At 41.2% G+C, this 11,264-nt stretch overlaps 2 protein-coding genes across 3 annotated transcripts; one reads left to right on the top strand and one right to left on the bottom strand.

The window, feature by feature from the left end:
• The first annotated feature begins 392 nt into the window (after positions 1-392).
• LOC115684557 (protein OXIDATIVE STRESS 3-like) lies at positions 393-1,978 on the top strand. Its single transcript, XM_030609331.2, has 2 exons — positions 393-979; positions 1,526-1,978. Exons 1-2 carry the CDS (start codon positions 606-608, stop codon positions 1,827-1,829), a joined length of 678 nt encoding a protein of 225 aa, XP_030465191.1. The 5' UTR covers positions 393-605; the 3' UTR covers positions 1,830-1,978.
• Positions 1,979-2,757: 779 nt separating this feature from the next.
• Positions 2,758-10,560, bottom strand: LOC115684554 (arginine--tRNA ligase, chloroplastic/mitochondrial). 2 transcript variants are annotated; one of them, XM_030609326.2, is made up of 18 exons: positions 10,400-10,560; positions 9,706-9,776; positions 9,453-9,589; positions 9,214-9,289; positions 9,027-9,128; positions 8,674-8,889; positions 8,256-8,336; positions 7,609-7,692; positions 7,398-7,502; positions 6,713-6,891; positions 5,820-5,904; positions 5,396-5,582; positions 5,134-5,203; positions 4,589-4,658; positions 4,189-4,278; positions 3,786-3,854; positions 3,588-3,686; positions 2,758-3,024 (listed from the first exon to the last, which is right to left on the bottom strand). In XM_030609326.2, exons 1-18 carry the CDS (start codon positions 10,500-10,502, stop codon positions 2,914-2,916), a joined length of 1,935 nt encoding a protein of 644 aa, XP_030465186.1. In that variant the 5' UTR covers positions 10,503-10,560; the 3' UTR covers positions 2,758-2,913. The 2 variants fall into 2 exon arrangements, with proteins under 2 accessions (XP_030465186.1, XP_030465187.1); XM_030609327.2 differs by having other exon boundaries at positions 9,706-9,780; positions 10,400-10,541.
• Between the last annotated feature and the right edge of the window lie 704 nt (positions 10,561-11,264).

Genomic DNA, 11,264 nt, shown 5'->3' with positions numbered 1-11,264 from the left:
AATAAAATCAAAATAAACAGATAAAAAGAAAAAGGAAAGAAGAAAAAACAGGAAAGATAATTACGCCTTATCCTCGTTGCTAGCAAAATGGAGAAAAGGCCTTTCTTTCCCCACGAATTTCAGACCAATTATTGGAATGGGAACAGGGAATGAGAATCGGGGAAGGCTGATGATGCTGACTACTCCTCGAGGACAAAAGTCCATGTCGTACCAAGAAATAAAATAAATAAATAAATAAATAAAGCGATGAATTTGATTAAAATAAATAATTTGGATGATTAATGAATTATATAAAAAAAAAGGGGAAATAATGGGGGGGTCCATTTCTATCCTATCCGCATGCCACCACGGCTTCCGTTTTGGTATTTAAGATGAACTCATCCCTTTGCGCATTCAAGCACGCATCACGTTACCTTATCTTTATGCTGCTGTTGTTTGGGTACGTGTGTGTATTTATACTCACATGCTTCCTTAAGAGCGACCCTGAGGATCATCACTAACTACTGCATCCTGCAACAAAGTCTTCAGAGATAAGACCACATCTACATCTCTCTCTCTCTCTCTCTCTCTCTCTCTCTCTCTCTCTGGGTGTGTCTATCTTGTTCATGACTTTAATGGGTGGCGAAGATCAGAGCTTTGGCGATCTGGGTTTGAGGTTTCTTGGTGATCGTCCAAGGGAAGAGGGGTGGAGCATCATGGAAGGTGGCGGCGGCTGTGGTGGTGGTGATAATGTCTGCGATGATTCGGAATCGGTAGAGACGTCCATGGATGATCAAGGCTCGAGAGACTCCTCCCGAGAATCGTCGTCGTCGTCGTCGTCGTCGTCGCCCGATCTCCTAGAGGATGCGTCTTCTTCTCCATCGCCTTCTTTATCGAAATCGAGCCTTTGTTCGTCGTCGTCGTCGTCGTCGTCGTCTCTCGCGGGCAAACATGGACCTTTGTACGAGTTGTCGGACCTCATGGCTCAGCTTCCTATAAAGTAAGTTTGATCATTTCTTTCCCCACGTTCGAACACGATCTGCTGTTATTATAGTTCTGCTAAAATTCGTATCGATCAGATACGTGAGAAGAAAATGTCATCGTATCCATAACTCAAACCTGATCTCGCACTTTTGTGTGATAAGCTATAGTTATCTAGTGAATTTCTTGCGTCTCATGATATCATAGGGCCGACACGAATCAAGGCACGAGCACGAGCACGAGAGCAAACACGAAAAGTCGTTGCTCCTAGTTTAATTCATCAAGAGAACAGCAAGGAAATATCCTAGTATGGTGGTTCTTGAAGCATTTAGATCGAGTGAGAAAGAAAATTCCGAATCACCTCGACAGAAGGAAAAAAGGGTTAGATGTTTTTAGTACTAAGATCATAATGAACAAGATCTCAAGCCCTACTAGATCAGTTGAACTAAGATCATGCCCGAATCTCGACCCGAACTTCCTAATAAAATCCCACGAACAACAGCTACGAAAACTAGAGTGCACGCATTCATGAAGCGACGATTAATGGAATTCCCTGATGTCGCAGGAGAGGGCTCTCGAGGTACTACGACGGGAAATCGCAGTCGTTCACATCGCTGGCGAGCTGCAGGAGCGTGGAGGATCTGGTGAAGAAGGAGAGGCCCTACGTGAAGAGATTGAAACTGTGCAAGAGCTATGCAGGAGGCTTGGACAGCCCCAACAGATCGTTTGGTCCCAAGGCCATCATATCGAAGAAGGGTTCATCGTCAAGATCTGCTTTTCCATCATCTTCTTCTTCTTCTTCGCATCTAGGGAAGAGGTGTACTTCACTCAGCAATAGACCGCCCGTTCCGATACTCAAGACATTTTGAGTTTTGCTCGACTGGGTATTGAGAATACATCTTCCGTTCCGGCGGAACATTTGCTTTTTTTTCTTTCTTTTTTTTTTTTGGCATTTTTGCTTTGTATGATTTAGGAAGAGTTTATGGTAAATAATCAAGGAGCCAGTGATTTTGGGGAAGCATGTGATGCGTTTTTTTTCTTTTTCTATTGGTCCTAGTTTATGCATCGACATAGAATGAGAAACATGACTTGTGTAATTAAAAAAAAAAAAACTTGTTTGATCGAATAACGATGAATGAGTTCGGTTCGAAATAAAATTTTAAGATGTTCGCTTAATCCGTCCAAGGATAGCCTCGCCCGGATCGGCATAATGGTCGCTTATGCCGGTGGAGCGTAGTCACGAGGGGGTTCGAAGAGGTTCTTCCTATTCCCGACCTACTGAGGCTTTGTTGGGGCGAAAACGATCTCCGAGAAACAAGCATTGTCATTTTCGCGCGTGATTGTATAATCCCTTTCCGTCGTTAAGAATGGATAAGCATATAGCATCCTCATATCTCATGCTAGATCAAGAATACAACAAGATAAAGATGCTTCACGCCAATAGGATAAGACAGGATGATAATGACATTGAAGATGCCGCGTTGAGTCGGAAGGGAGGATCAACATAAATTGGGAATGGTTATCCATTTAAACCAAGGTCGATTAGGATCGGTTTCTGAGGTCGATCAGGATCGGTTTCTTACTTTTAATTAGCGTATATCGGCTTCGACTTGATCTTGACAATTTCAAATTGGCCATAAATTGAAAACCCCAGATCTGAAATCATCACACGCGTTATAATGCGAACCATGTAATTGCTATTTAATTGCACTAATAGATCGAATTCACCGGATTTCTAGTATACAAGAAATGCGATGCGATGCAATACATGGAAAACAACAGAGAAGATTAGGCCACCCCAACAAAAATCCCCTTGCGCTGGCATGACATTCCAAACTAAACACGAAAAATTTCCGCTTCCGTATCTCGTTTCCTATAATTAACCCAATCTTTGGGTGAATCAGTGCAGTAAACTCACAAAATTTGGAAGAAGGTACCCTATTTTTAATGTACTTATAACTTGTGGACGGGCACTATCCCGAGGAGATGGAAGCATTTCCTCATTACAACCGCGGTCGCTTCGCACAGCAGCAACCTGCTGGTCTCCTCTGCCGATCCAACCACCTGCGGATAATTTCAAACATTTCAGTACTATTTCCCGTAACATTTCAGCTAAACTGCATAAAGATGCATTAAGCATATAGTTTAAGTCTATACGTAAGTTGGGAATAAACATGATGGAAACGAAGCATTGCAGTGACAGCTATTGAAAGGAAGTAACATCTCGCCTCATATCACTACGAATGTGCAGAGGCAACGCTGAGACCTTAGGGAGATTGTCCAGAAATAATGACGTTTCTCAAAAATAGTACGAGTACTATGGCCACTTGAGAGATGCAATTCAAACCTCAAATTTAAAATTTCAGCACTTCAAAGGAGGCAGTTGCATAACTGCCCTCGGAAATTAGTGAAGAGAGCCAGAAATTACACCATTATCTTTCAAAAGCCCTCCGCACTAAAATCTTACCACTTTGCAATTATGGACTGAGATTCTTAGCAAACTTGAAAACCAGACGGACACACCCAGTGAAGAGACGAAACAAGCACATGGCATGAATGCTTGAAACAAGCAGCAGTTCATGTCCTGCCATCTGGAAGCATGACAGAGGCAAAAGATGTAATAGTACCTGGCAGTTCGAATAGAATCTGGTAAAATTCTCTGACATATTGTACAGGTATTCACACAACACATTGGGCAACAAATTAGAGCAAGCCTCCTCCACAGTCTGCAAAGTTACAATCAAGAAAGTATTATTAATATCTACCCCACTTTGCAGAAAAGAGTATCGTGACATTGTCAAAATCATGCTTAATTTATGTCCTACCTCACCGAATTGGAGCAAATGGAGCCCCAATGCCCGTTCATCAGGATGATTCAATGCTACGGTTCCGGTCTACAGCCAAAAAGCATGAGTTAAAACACAAAGGACAAAATGTTGAATTTGTAGCACCATGGAATACTAATTTTTAGTTTCAAGTCCCAAATAAATCACCAGGAGGTAATTTAATTAGCATTCAAAAGAGAGAACGTCGTTGGTTGAGTTGTTGTAAAGTTCCATAAACATTAATTACAATGATGTACATCAATTTTTTGAATGAAGATGCATCAGTACTTTCTTATCTTCCAAAGAGAGAGAGAGAGAGAAGGGCGGGGAGAATCATTACACGATAAATCCATATGCCCATATCAATATCTAATTGAACATAAATAACAGACAGACTACTTACTTTCTTAAGTTCCTCTATATCTTTGCCAGATTTTCTGATTATTGAGCAGATTCTAGCATGGGCATACAACAAATAGACAGCAGTATTCCCCTGTCATCATAAATAATAACTTAGCCAAAAAGGAATGAAGAAAGGACAGATAAAGAAACAAGGAGAGGCGTACATGCATGTGTGTGCGTTGTGGTAAAAATGGGATATAAAACTCATGGACTGAGTGGAACATAATAAAAAATTTAATAACCAAATCCACTCAACACAACCAAAGTAATTTTGTTGTCCTAGTAAAGTAAAAATGCAAGGAGTGGAAAGGACTTTATTTCTCTGGGAATCATGACAAAATAATTTCAGCTACACTCATCAATTATTGACAGAGCTATTGATGGAGAACATAAATCTGCACCTTATCATTAAGCATTTGATCAAAGTTGAAGGTGTAGTTCGTGGTCCTATTGTTCTTCAAGTCGGCGTACCTACAAAGAGAAGTAGAGGATATCAATTATCTCTACTCCTAAATCCATATAAAGGACTGAACGGACAACTACTTAGCAAGGCATTCAATAAATTTTCACAAAAAAAAGTTCAACCATCTCTCTTATGGTCAGGAAAATGCTCCAAGCAATTCTAGATAAAGAGCATGTAACAACATTTTATCAAAAAACAAAAGCATAGAAAACTATTCTGAGGATCTTTTTAACCCATCGCAGTTTCTTGATTAGTATATCACTCCTGAAAATTTTCTTGTTTGTCAGTTGCTAGAGTCTAGGTTCAGTTCAGCTTGTGCTTCCTGAAGCTTTACTGAGGCCTTCTTCAATGCACTAATGTCTAGCTTGCATTTTGGTTATAGACCCACTTAATGACATAGACCATCTCATCAGAGCTGTTTCTGAGCATGGAACCAGCATAACAAAAACCATGGTAGGATTATTAGCGGGACAGTGGACTTACTTCACAGCTCCATAACCCACTGCCTCTGCAGTTTTGTCAAGCTCCTCCTCATTCCATTCCTTATCCTTGCCTGATGGAAAGTTCCACCATAAATTTTAAAGGCTTCTAAATGAAATGCTGATAACTCAACAATATTTATGTAGTCAAAAGGTGCAAATCGAACAGTTAATTTCAATTAGGATAGTCTGGCATCAATGCAAAGTAAACATTCTAAACTGAGCCAATAAGTTTCATGAAACCCAAATAAAGAACAGTGACATACCGCGTTCAACAAGTGCTGCTTTACTGCGAGCTTTGGCTTCATCCAGTAAATCCGCAAGTCTAACGACTTCAGTACTGCGAGTTCGAAAACGCTTACCATCTTCACCAAGAACAAGACCAAAGCCAACATGGCTAGTCCTAGGGTATGCTTTATCATCATCAGGAAGCCAACCTGCACGCTTAGCAGCCTGAAAAAACAGAAACAAGGATATAAGTAAGCTTCGTTCCATGCCACTAACCAATCATATGGACTTGTAAAGAAGGCCAATAATGCATAAGCCAATTCACGCATGTATCCTCAAGTCAACAAGTTCATAAAGATTGAATGCAGAGAATAATTCGATACAAATCAATCATGATACTCCATAGTACAATAAACAAGGGAAAGAAATTAAACAGAACGGCATACGGCTCTGAATATTCACCTTGAAAAACATTTGAAAGTGCTCGGACTGACCAACATCAGTGACATAAATAATCCACTCAGCCTTTTCTATGTTCAGGCGATACCTGCACGATTGTCAGGTGAGACCTTATTGCTAAAAAGTCACAACAGTAGAACACCAATATAAAAAACATAAAAGTGAATTTGGAATAACGACAATGCTTCTGAATGACTATTAACGCCCCTCCTCAAATAGAGGAAAATATTGTAACATCGAGCAACCCAGGGTAGACGAGAAGAGTGTCTGTGAATAAGAGTTCTTGACGCAGGATGTATTACAGTAATTTCCCCATTTTCTGTTTAATAATTAGTTGTCTCTGTAGAGTTTAAGGAGTCGCACCACCAGCATGTGATCTTTAATGAGGTTCAGTGATGGAGATTAGATCTTAAAGTAGATAAAGGGCTGAGATTCTAGTGTTGTTTGAGTCAATTATAATAGTCCTTAAACCCTATCCGAAACTCGTAAGCCATCCTCTTCTAATATTCTTTACAGCAGATTATACTTTTAGGAGTCCTTGGTTTTCTTAAGCCTAAACATTTAGTTATCTGTACTACAGCTTATAATATATTCACTGCGTTTCGTTATTTTTGTGAAAACCTTGATTCACTGCATCAGTTGTAATGGCAATTGAAACTACCATAAACCAAATATCCAGTTCCCTGTTCACTAAAATACTTAGGCCAAGGCCTCCCAAATAGACTGTCAAATCAAAGGAAAGGACTGCATTACAGGCTAGAATGTGAATACATGAAGTTGATGTGTTAAGCAGAAGAATAAATCATTTAAAAAAAAACATTTACAGAAATTAACCTATATGATGGCCATGTAAAATAAGAACAGACAATGGCTTTCCAAGTTTAAAGAAATCTAACCAAAGGGCAGAGAGATCAGTTGATGCATAGTTGTAACCGCCGTCTTTCTTCACTACGATAAGGGGTCTCTCATACCCTTCAATAAAAATCACACGAGCTCCTTCACTTTCTTCAACTAACCCTAAGTTGCTCAGCTTCTCCAGTACACTAGGAATATACGGGTTGTAAAAGCTTTCTCCCTGACAAAAGGCAATGCATAAAAAATCATTAAGATGCTAAGTCGTGGAAACGCACTGTTCCCAGCATGTCAAAAACCATCTCACACTAGAGTCATATGGAAATTCACAGCTCCAACACTATGTCACAGAAAACTAAATTAGAGGAAATTAGGACACAAAGCTCATATAGCGATGTTCTTAAAATCATCAACACCAAGAAAAATAACCATCTTTCTCACTGCTACAATGTTAAAAGGATAAGGACAAGCATTCAGAAGAAGAAGATTTTCCATGGAGCTAATATTATGCATAATATAAAAGTAATCCATCACCATGACTTCCTCATATCGATAACTGAGTCAAAGTGCACCTTGTAGATTAAATATATCTCAGCTGAGTGATCAATGATCACTCATGTACAGGAAAGAGCATCGCATGAGTCAAAATAGTTCTTAAATCACGAGATATCTCCACAAAAAGAAAAACCACATGCTGACTAATAGCAGGAATTCCACAATGTACAGTACCTTCTCCTCCAATGAAACTCCAAGACGCTGATAGACCCCATCAAACTCCCTTCGGCTAATATCACAGATTTGCGCCCATGCACTGCGATACCTCACTTCCCCACCCTGAATACAAGCTCAACAGTCACCCAACAAAAGACTACATGTCTTAATCGCAGTTAAAAAAATAGGAATATGGAAATTGCAGCTGTCCTAAGTACACAGCACTAACCTGAAGGCGAACCACAGCCTTCTGTGCCCTCTCCTTAAAAACAGGATCCTCATCAAATTTCTGCTTTGATGCCTTATAAAATGCCTGGCATACACCAATTAAATTGAGTAAAGCAAATCTTGAAGCCCAATATATTCTGTTTCAGCAAGCTAGAGGAAAAGGAAATAAAACCAACAAAGAAAAGATGATTAAATTAGGCATTTGCACATAACCGCACCCCATTTACAGAAAAACAAACTGAAGTGCACAGGAACCACAATCAGTCACATCAAAAGCCTATTATCGAATAGTTAGTTATACACCACCCCCGTTATTTCCTGCCATGCTTAATATGCAAGCACAAGGAGTTCGGGTGGAGAAGAACATCAGAGGTTGAAAACCTTTCACTGCAAAACCTTACCCCAAGAAATGGAGAGGGGTTAGTGGAGTAACTATCTAAATGATGGGGAATGCTACATTAAGGTGTCAACTTCGCGTGTTAATGTCTGAGTCCAAATGGAAGAAAGATACTAACTTCCCATAGGAATAAACGAGCACCCCCCATATCAAAGGCAGACAAGAAAGAATTTTATGCCATTTTATACAAGGTCTTAAACAGCATGTCATCAATTGAAGCTTCAGTAGTCAGAATATAAAACATCTCTAACCTGAAGGTCTCCAATGGCGGTTTCAGTAGCACTTTCCCAATCAGGAAACTTCTCAAAAAGGAACTCAATCAACATGCCAAACTGCAAAACCCATACAGCAGGGAAGTTACTTATGGCATGACAGTACAATAAAACAAATTTTTCATTAGTTCAAAAGAGCATATTGCATCATCAATAGTCATCAGCAGTATAATGAAATAAAGTAGGCACATGTTCCCTCAAAGCGGAAAAGGCAGCTAGCACTAAATTTTTAGAATGTGCAATCTGATGAGAAGGATGAAAATTCACATAGTAAAAGATTCAATTTCCCAGTGAAAGTACACAAGCAGTAATCTTTATGCCCCCTTATAATTTTATGACAAATCAATCTCCCACTTATGAAAATAGTCAACACAACAAGAAAATTTTCAGGAATCACCTGTGTACCCCAATCACCAACATGGTTTCTACGAAGAACTTCAACATTTGAAAACTCCAGCATGCGGGCCAGTGTATCTCCAATTATAGTAGATCTTAAATGCCCGACATGCATTTCTTTCGCAATGTTAGGAGAAGAAAAATCAACCACCGCCCGTTTAACTGAGAGCCTTGGCGCCCATGTTTCAATTCCATCAATCAGCATCTTCTGAATGCTCTGGAGTACCAATTAAAAAATTTATCACTAGGTGAGTCATGGTGCTCAATCTGGCCTCCTACATAAGATCTATTTCAACTGCCACAATAATATCAATGGCATTCAATTGGAAACAGAATTTTTAGAGACGTAATCACCTTGGCAATCCAATTCTTCGATAACGTGACGTTCACAAATCCAGGTCCAGCAACAGAGCATGCCTCTACCATTTCAGATGAAGGAAGGTTCTTCATAAGAGCCTAGAGAGAATGAAGTTGACAAGTTAGAAGATGCTAAGCTAGAAAATTCGTGGACTAGAGAACTCTGCCGTACATAGTTTGCTACCTGTCCTACTGCTGGGGGACCCCTGAATTCAGTCTTTTTCCCTTTGATCCGTGGCCATAGGCTCATAGCGTTGTTGCTACGACACATGGACATCACAAATTAGTATTAAGAAACCAAAAGAGGAAAAACATGATGAGGCCACAAAACCTTCATGTCTGGAAAATGCAAAGCAATAAATTCATACAATTCCAGCAAACTTATTGATTTCCAAATGACCAGAAGGTGGGTTAAAAAACTACCATTGGTAATCGCCAAACTTTGCAGTGCAAGCAGCAACCAAGGGCTCAACATCTAATTCCTCGGGGACTGTTGCCCTAAGAGATGTCTCAAATAGTTTTGCCACCTGTTTCCTTAAGTTGCCAATGTTTTCTTGATCCTGGGAAATGCCAAGCGAGACAAGCCACAAAAATAATTTCAAAAGAACAGTTACCGGCGCCAGCAGAGGTGGCAAAAGCCGAAACAGAAGAAAAGCGACGATCGCGGGTTACTTACACTCGCCATCGTTGTCGCTGCTCGTGTCCTCACGGTCCAAACTGATTTTCTAGATTTCACTCTCAGGATATCTGTCTAGTTTCACAAGGATTGCAAGAAATTACCGGAAGAACTTAGACAAGACACAAAACACAAAAATCGACTACCAAACATCGTCCCGCACTGCACACATTTATGTCCACGGGGAACATGCATGGAACGATCGATCACAAAGCATATCCCTAAAAGTACAGACAGCAAGGCGCGCGCATCATCACAGCCCAAATTCCTTCCACGTACCACCGCAGTTCTCACAGAATCTCCACCAAAACCACCGCCAAACCGAAATCCCCAACCTCCGAACCTCACACTCCCCGACTACCAACAAACGAACCCCAAAAAAAACGGAGAGACAAAACGCACAACGAGCACAGTCACAGGTGCGCCGTACTAGTTTGGCAATCGCGACTTGAGGAGAACGCCGCAATAGAACAAACAGTAACCTAAACGGACAATGCGTCTAGAAATGCATGCACGTCGCCGAGGCGGCGGCGGAGAGCACTCCGATTATCACCAGAGAATCGGTACAAACGGCGAAAGTGGAAGGAACAACCGGCCAACCGCGCACGGGAGCTGAAGAATCCGAAACAGCTCCAAACCTAGAGAGATAGAGAGAGAGAGAGAGAGAGAGAGAGAGAGAGAGGGGGAGGCTCACCGGAGGAGAAGAGGGAGCGGAGGCGGAGGCGGCCGAAGCAGCGGAGCGGAGGCGGAGGCGGCGGAGGCGACACCGTGGAGAGCAGTCCGAGGCCACCCCTCATAACTACCCCCCTCTCCCTCTATTTATTCCCCGGCTTTTTCGTTGCGGCCGGGCGAACTGCGTGCGCTTCAGCCCCACACGCCTTTTTTGCCCGCGCCGCTAGCTAGGGCATTTTTTAGGAGGTAGTGGCTTGTCCCCTCCAACGAAATGGTGACACGTCAGCGAGTGCGGTCCATTTTTTGGGAGGTCCCAGACGGAAATTTTGGTTGGCCCATTTTACAAAAATATTGTTATGGCAGTTAGATATATATATACATATATATATGAGTAAACTTTATTAATGGTATTTGACAAAAAAAAAATTTACTTATGGTAATAAAGCTTAGGTAGAATTTACAATCAGATCACCGAATTTTGATCACGATTGTTTAGTGTGCCGGACTTTCAGTTTTTGCTTATCGGCATCGAGCTAAATTTTTCCGAGCAAACGCCGTGTCAGTGCTTAAAATAAACTTATAAATCCTTTAAGAGTAAAAAAAACATATATATCAAGCAAAAGAAAAGAGAGAGGAAGGGATCGTGACTCTCTTTAACATCATTTGGAAAGGGCACCGCCACCATTTCATGATTGTCGAGGGTGGCGGCGATGGCCTGAGATGACATGATCCCATGCAAGCATCGGCAGAGGGTTAGGCGACCCTCTATCACAGTTGTAGCGGGCCACACCAACCTATGCCAAGGTATGGGAGGGTCATGGATCATTTACTATTGTTAGGAGGGTGTTGAGCGATCATATTGTCACTGACCATGAAAAGGCGGGGCG

The sequence above is a fragment of the Syzygium oleosum genome, unplaced genomic scaffold (genome assembly GCF_021117445.2).
Source record: "Syzygium oleosum isolate NSW1041296 unplaced genomic scaffold, Sole_v2.1 Sole_v2.04, whole genome shotgun sequence".
NCBI classification, from domain to species: Eukaryota; Viridiplantae; Streptophyta; class Magnoliopsida; order Myrtales; family Myrtaceae; genus Syzygium; species Syzygium oleosum.
The sequence above is the reverse complement of the archived record's forward strand: the minus strand, read 5'-3'. Positions and strand labels throughout refer to the sequence as shown.

Coding starts and splice junctions, on each gene's coding strand:
- LOC115684557 (XM_030609331.2), top strand. CDS start 606: ATGACTTTAATGGGTGGCGAAGATCAGAGCTTTGGCGATCTGGGTTTG. Junction 980..1,525: donor ATGGCTCAGCTTCCTATAAA/GTAAGTTTGATC, acceptor CTGATGTCGCAG/GAGAGGGCTCTCGAGGTACT.
- LOC115684554 (XM_030609326.2), bottom strand. CDS start 10,502: ATGAGGGGTGGCCTCGGACTGCTCTCCACGGTGTCGCCTCCGCCGCCT. Junction 7,693..8,255: donor CCGCCATTGGAGACCTTCAG/GTTAGAGATGTT, acceptor GGTGTATGCCAG/GCATTTTATAAGGCATCAAA. Junction 3,025..3,587: donor GATTCTATTCGAACTGCCAG/GTACTATTACAT, acceptor AATTATCCGCAG/GTGGTTGGATCGGCAGAGGA.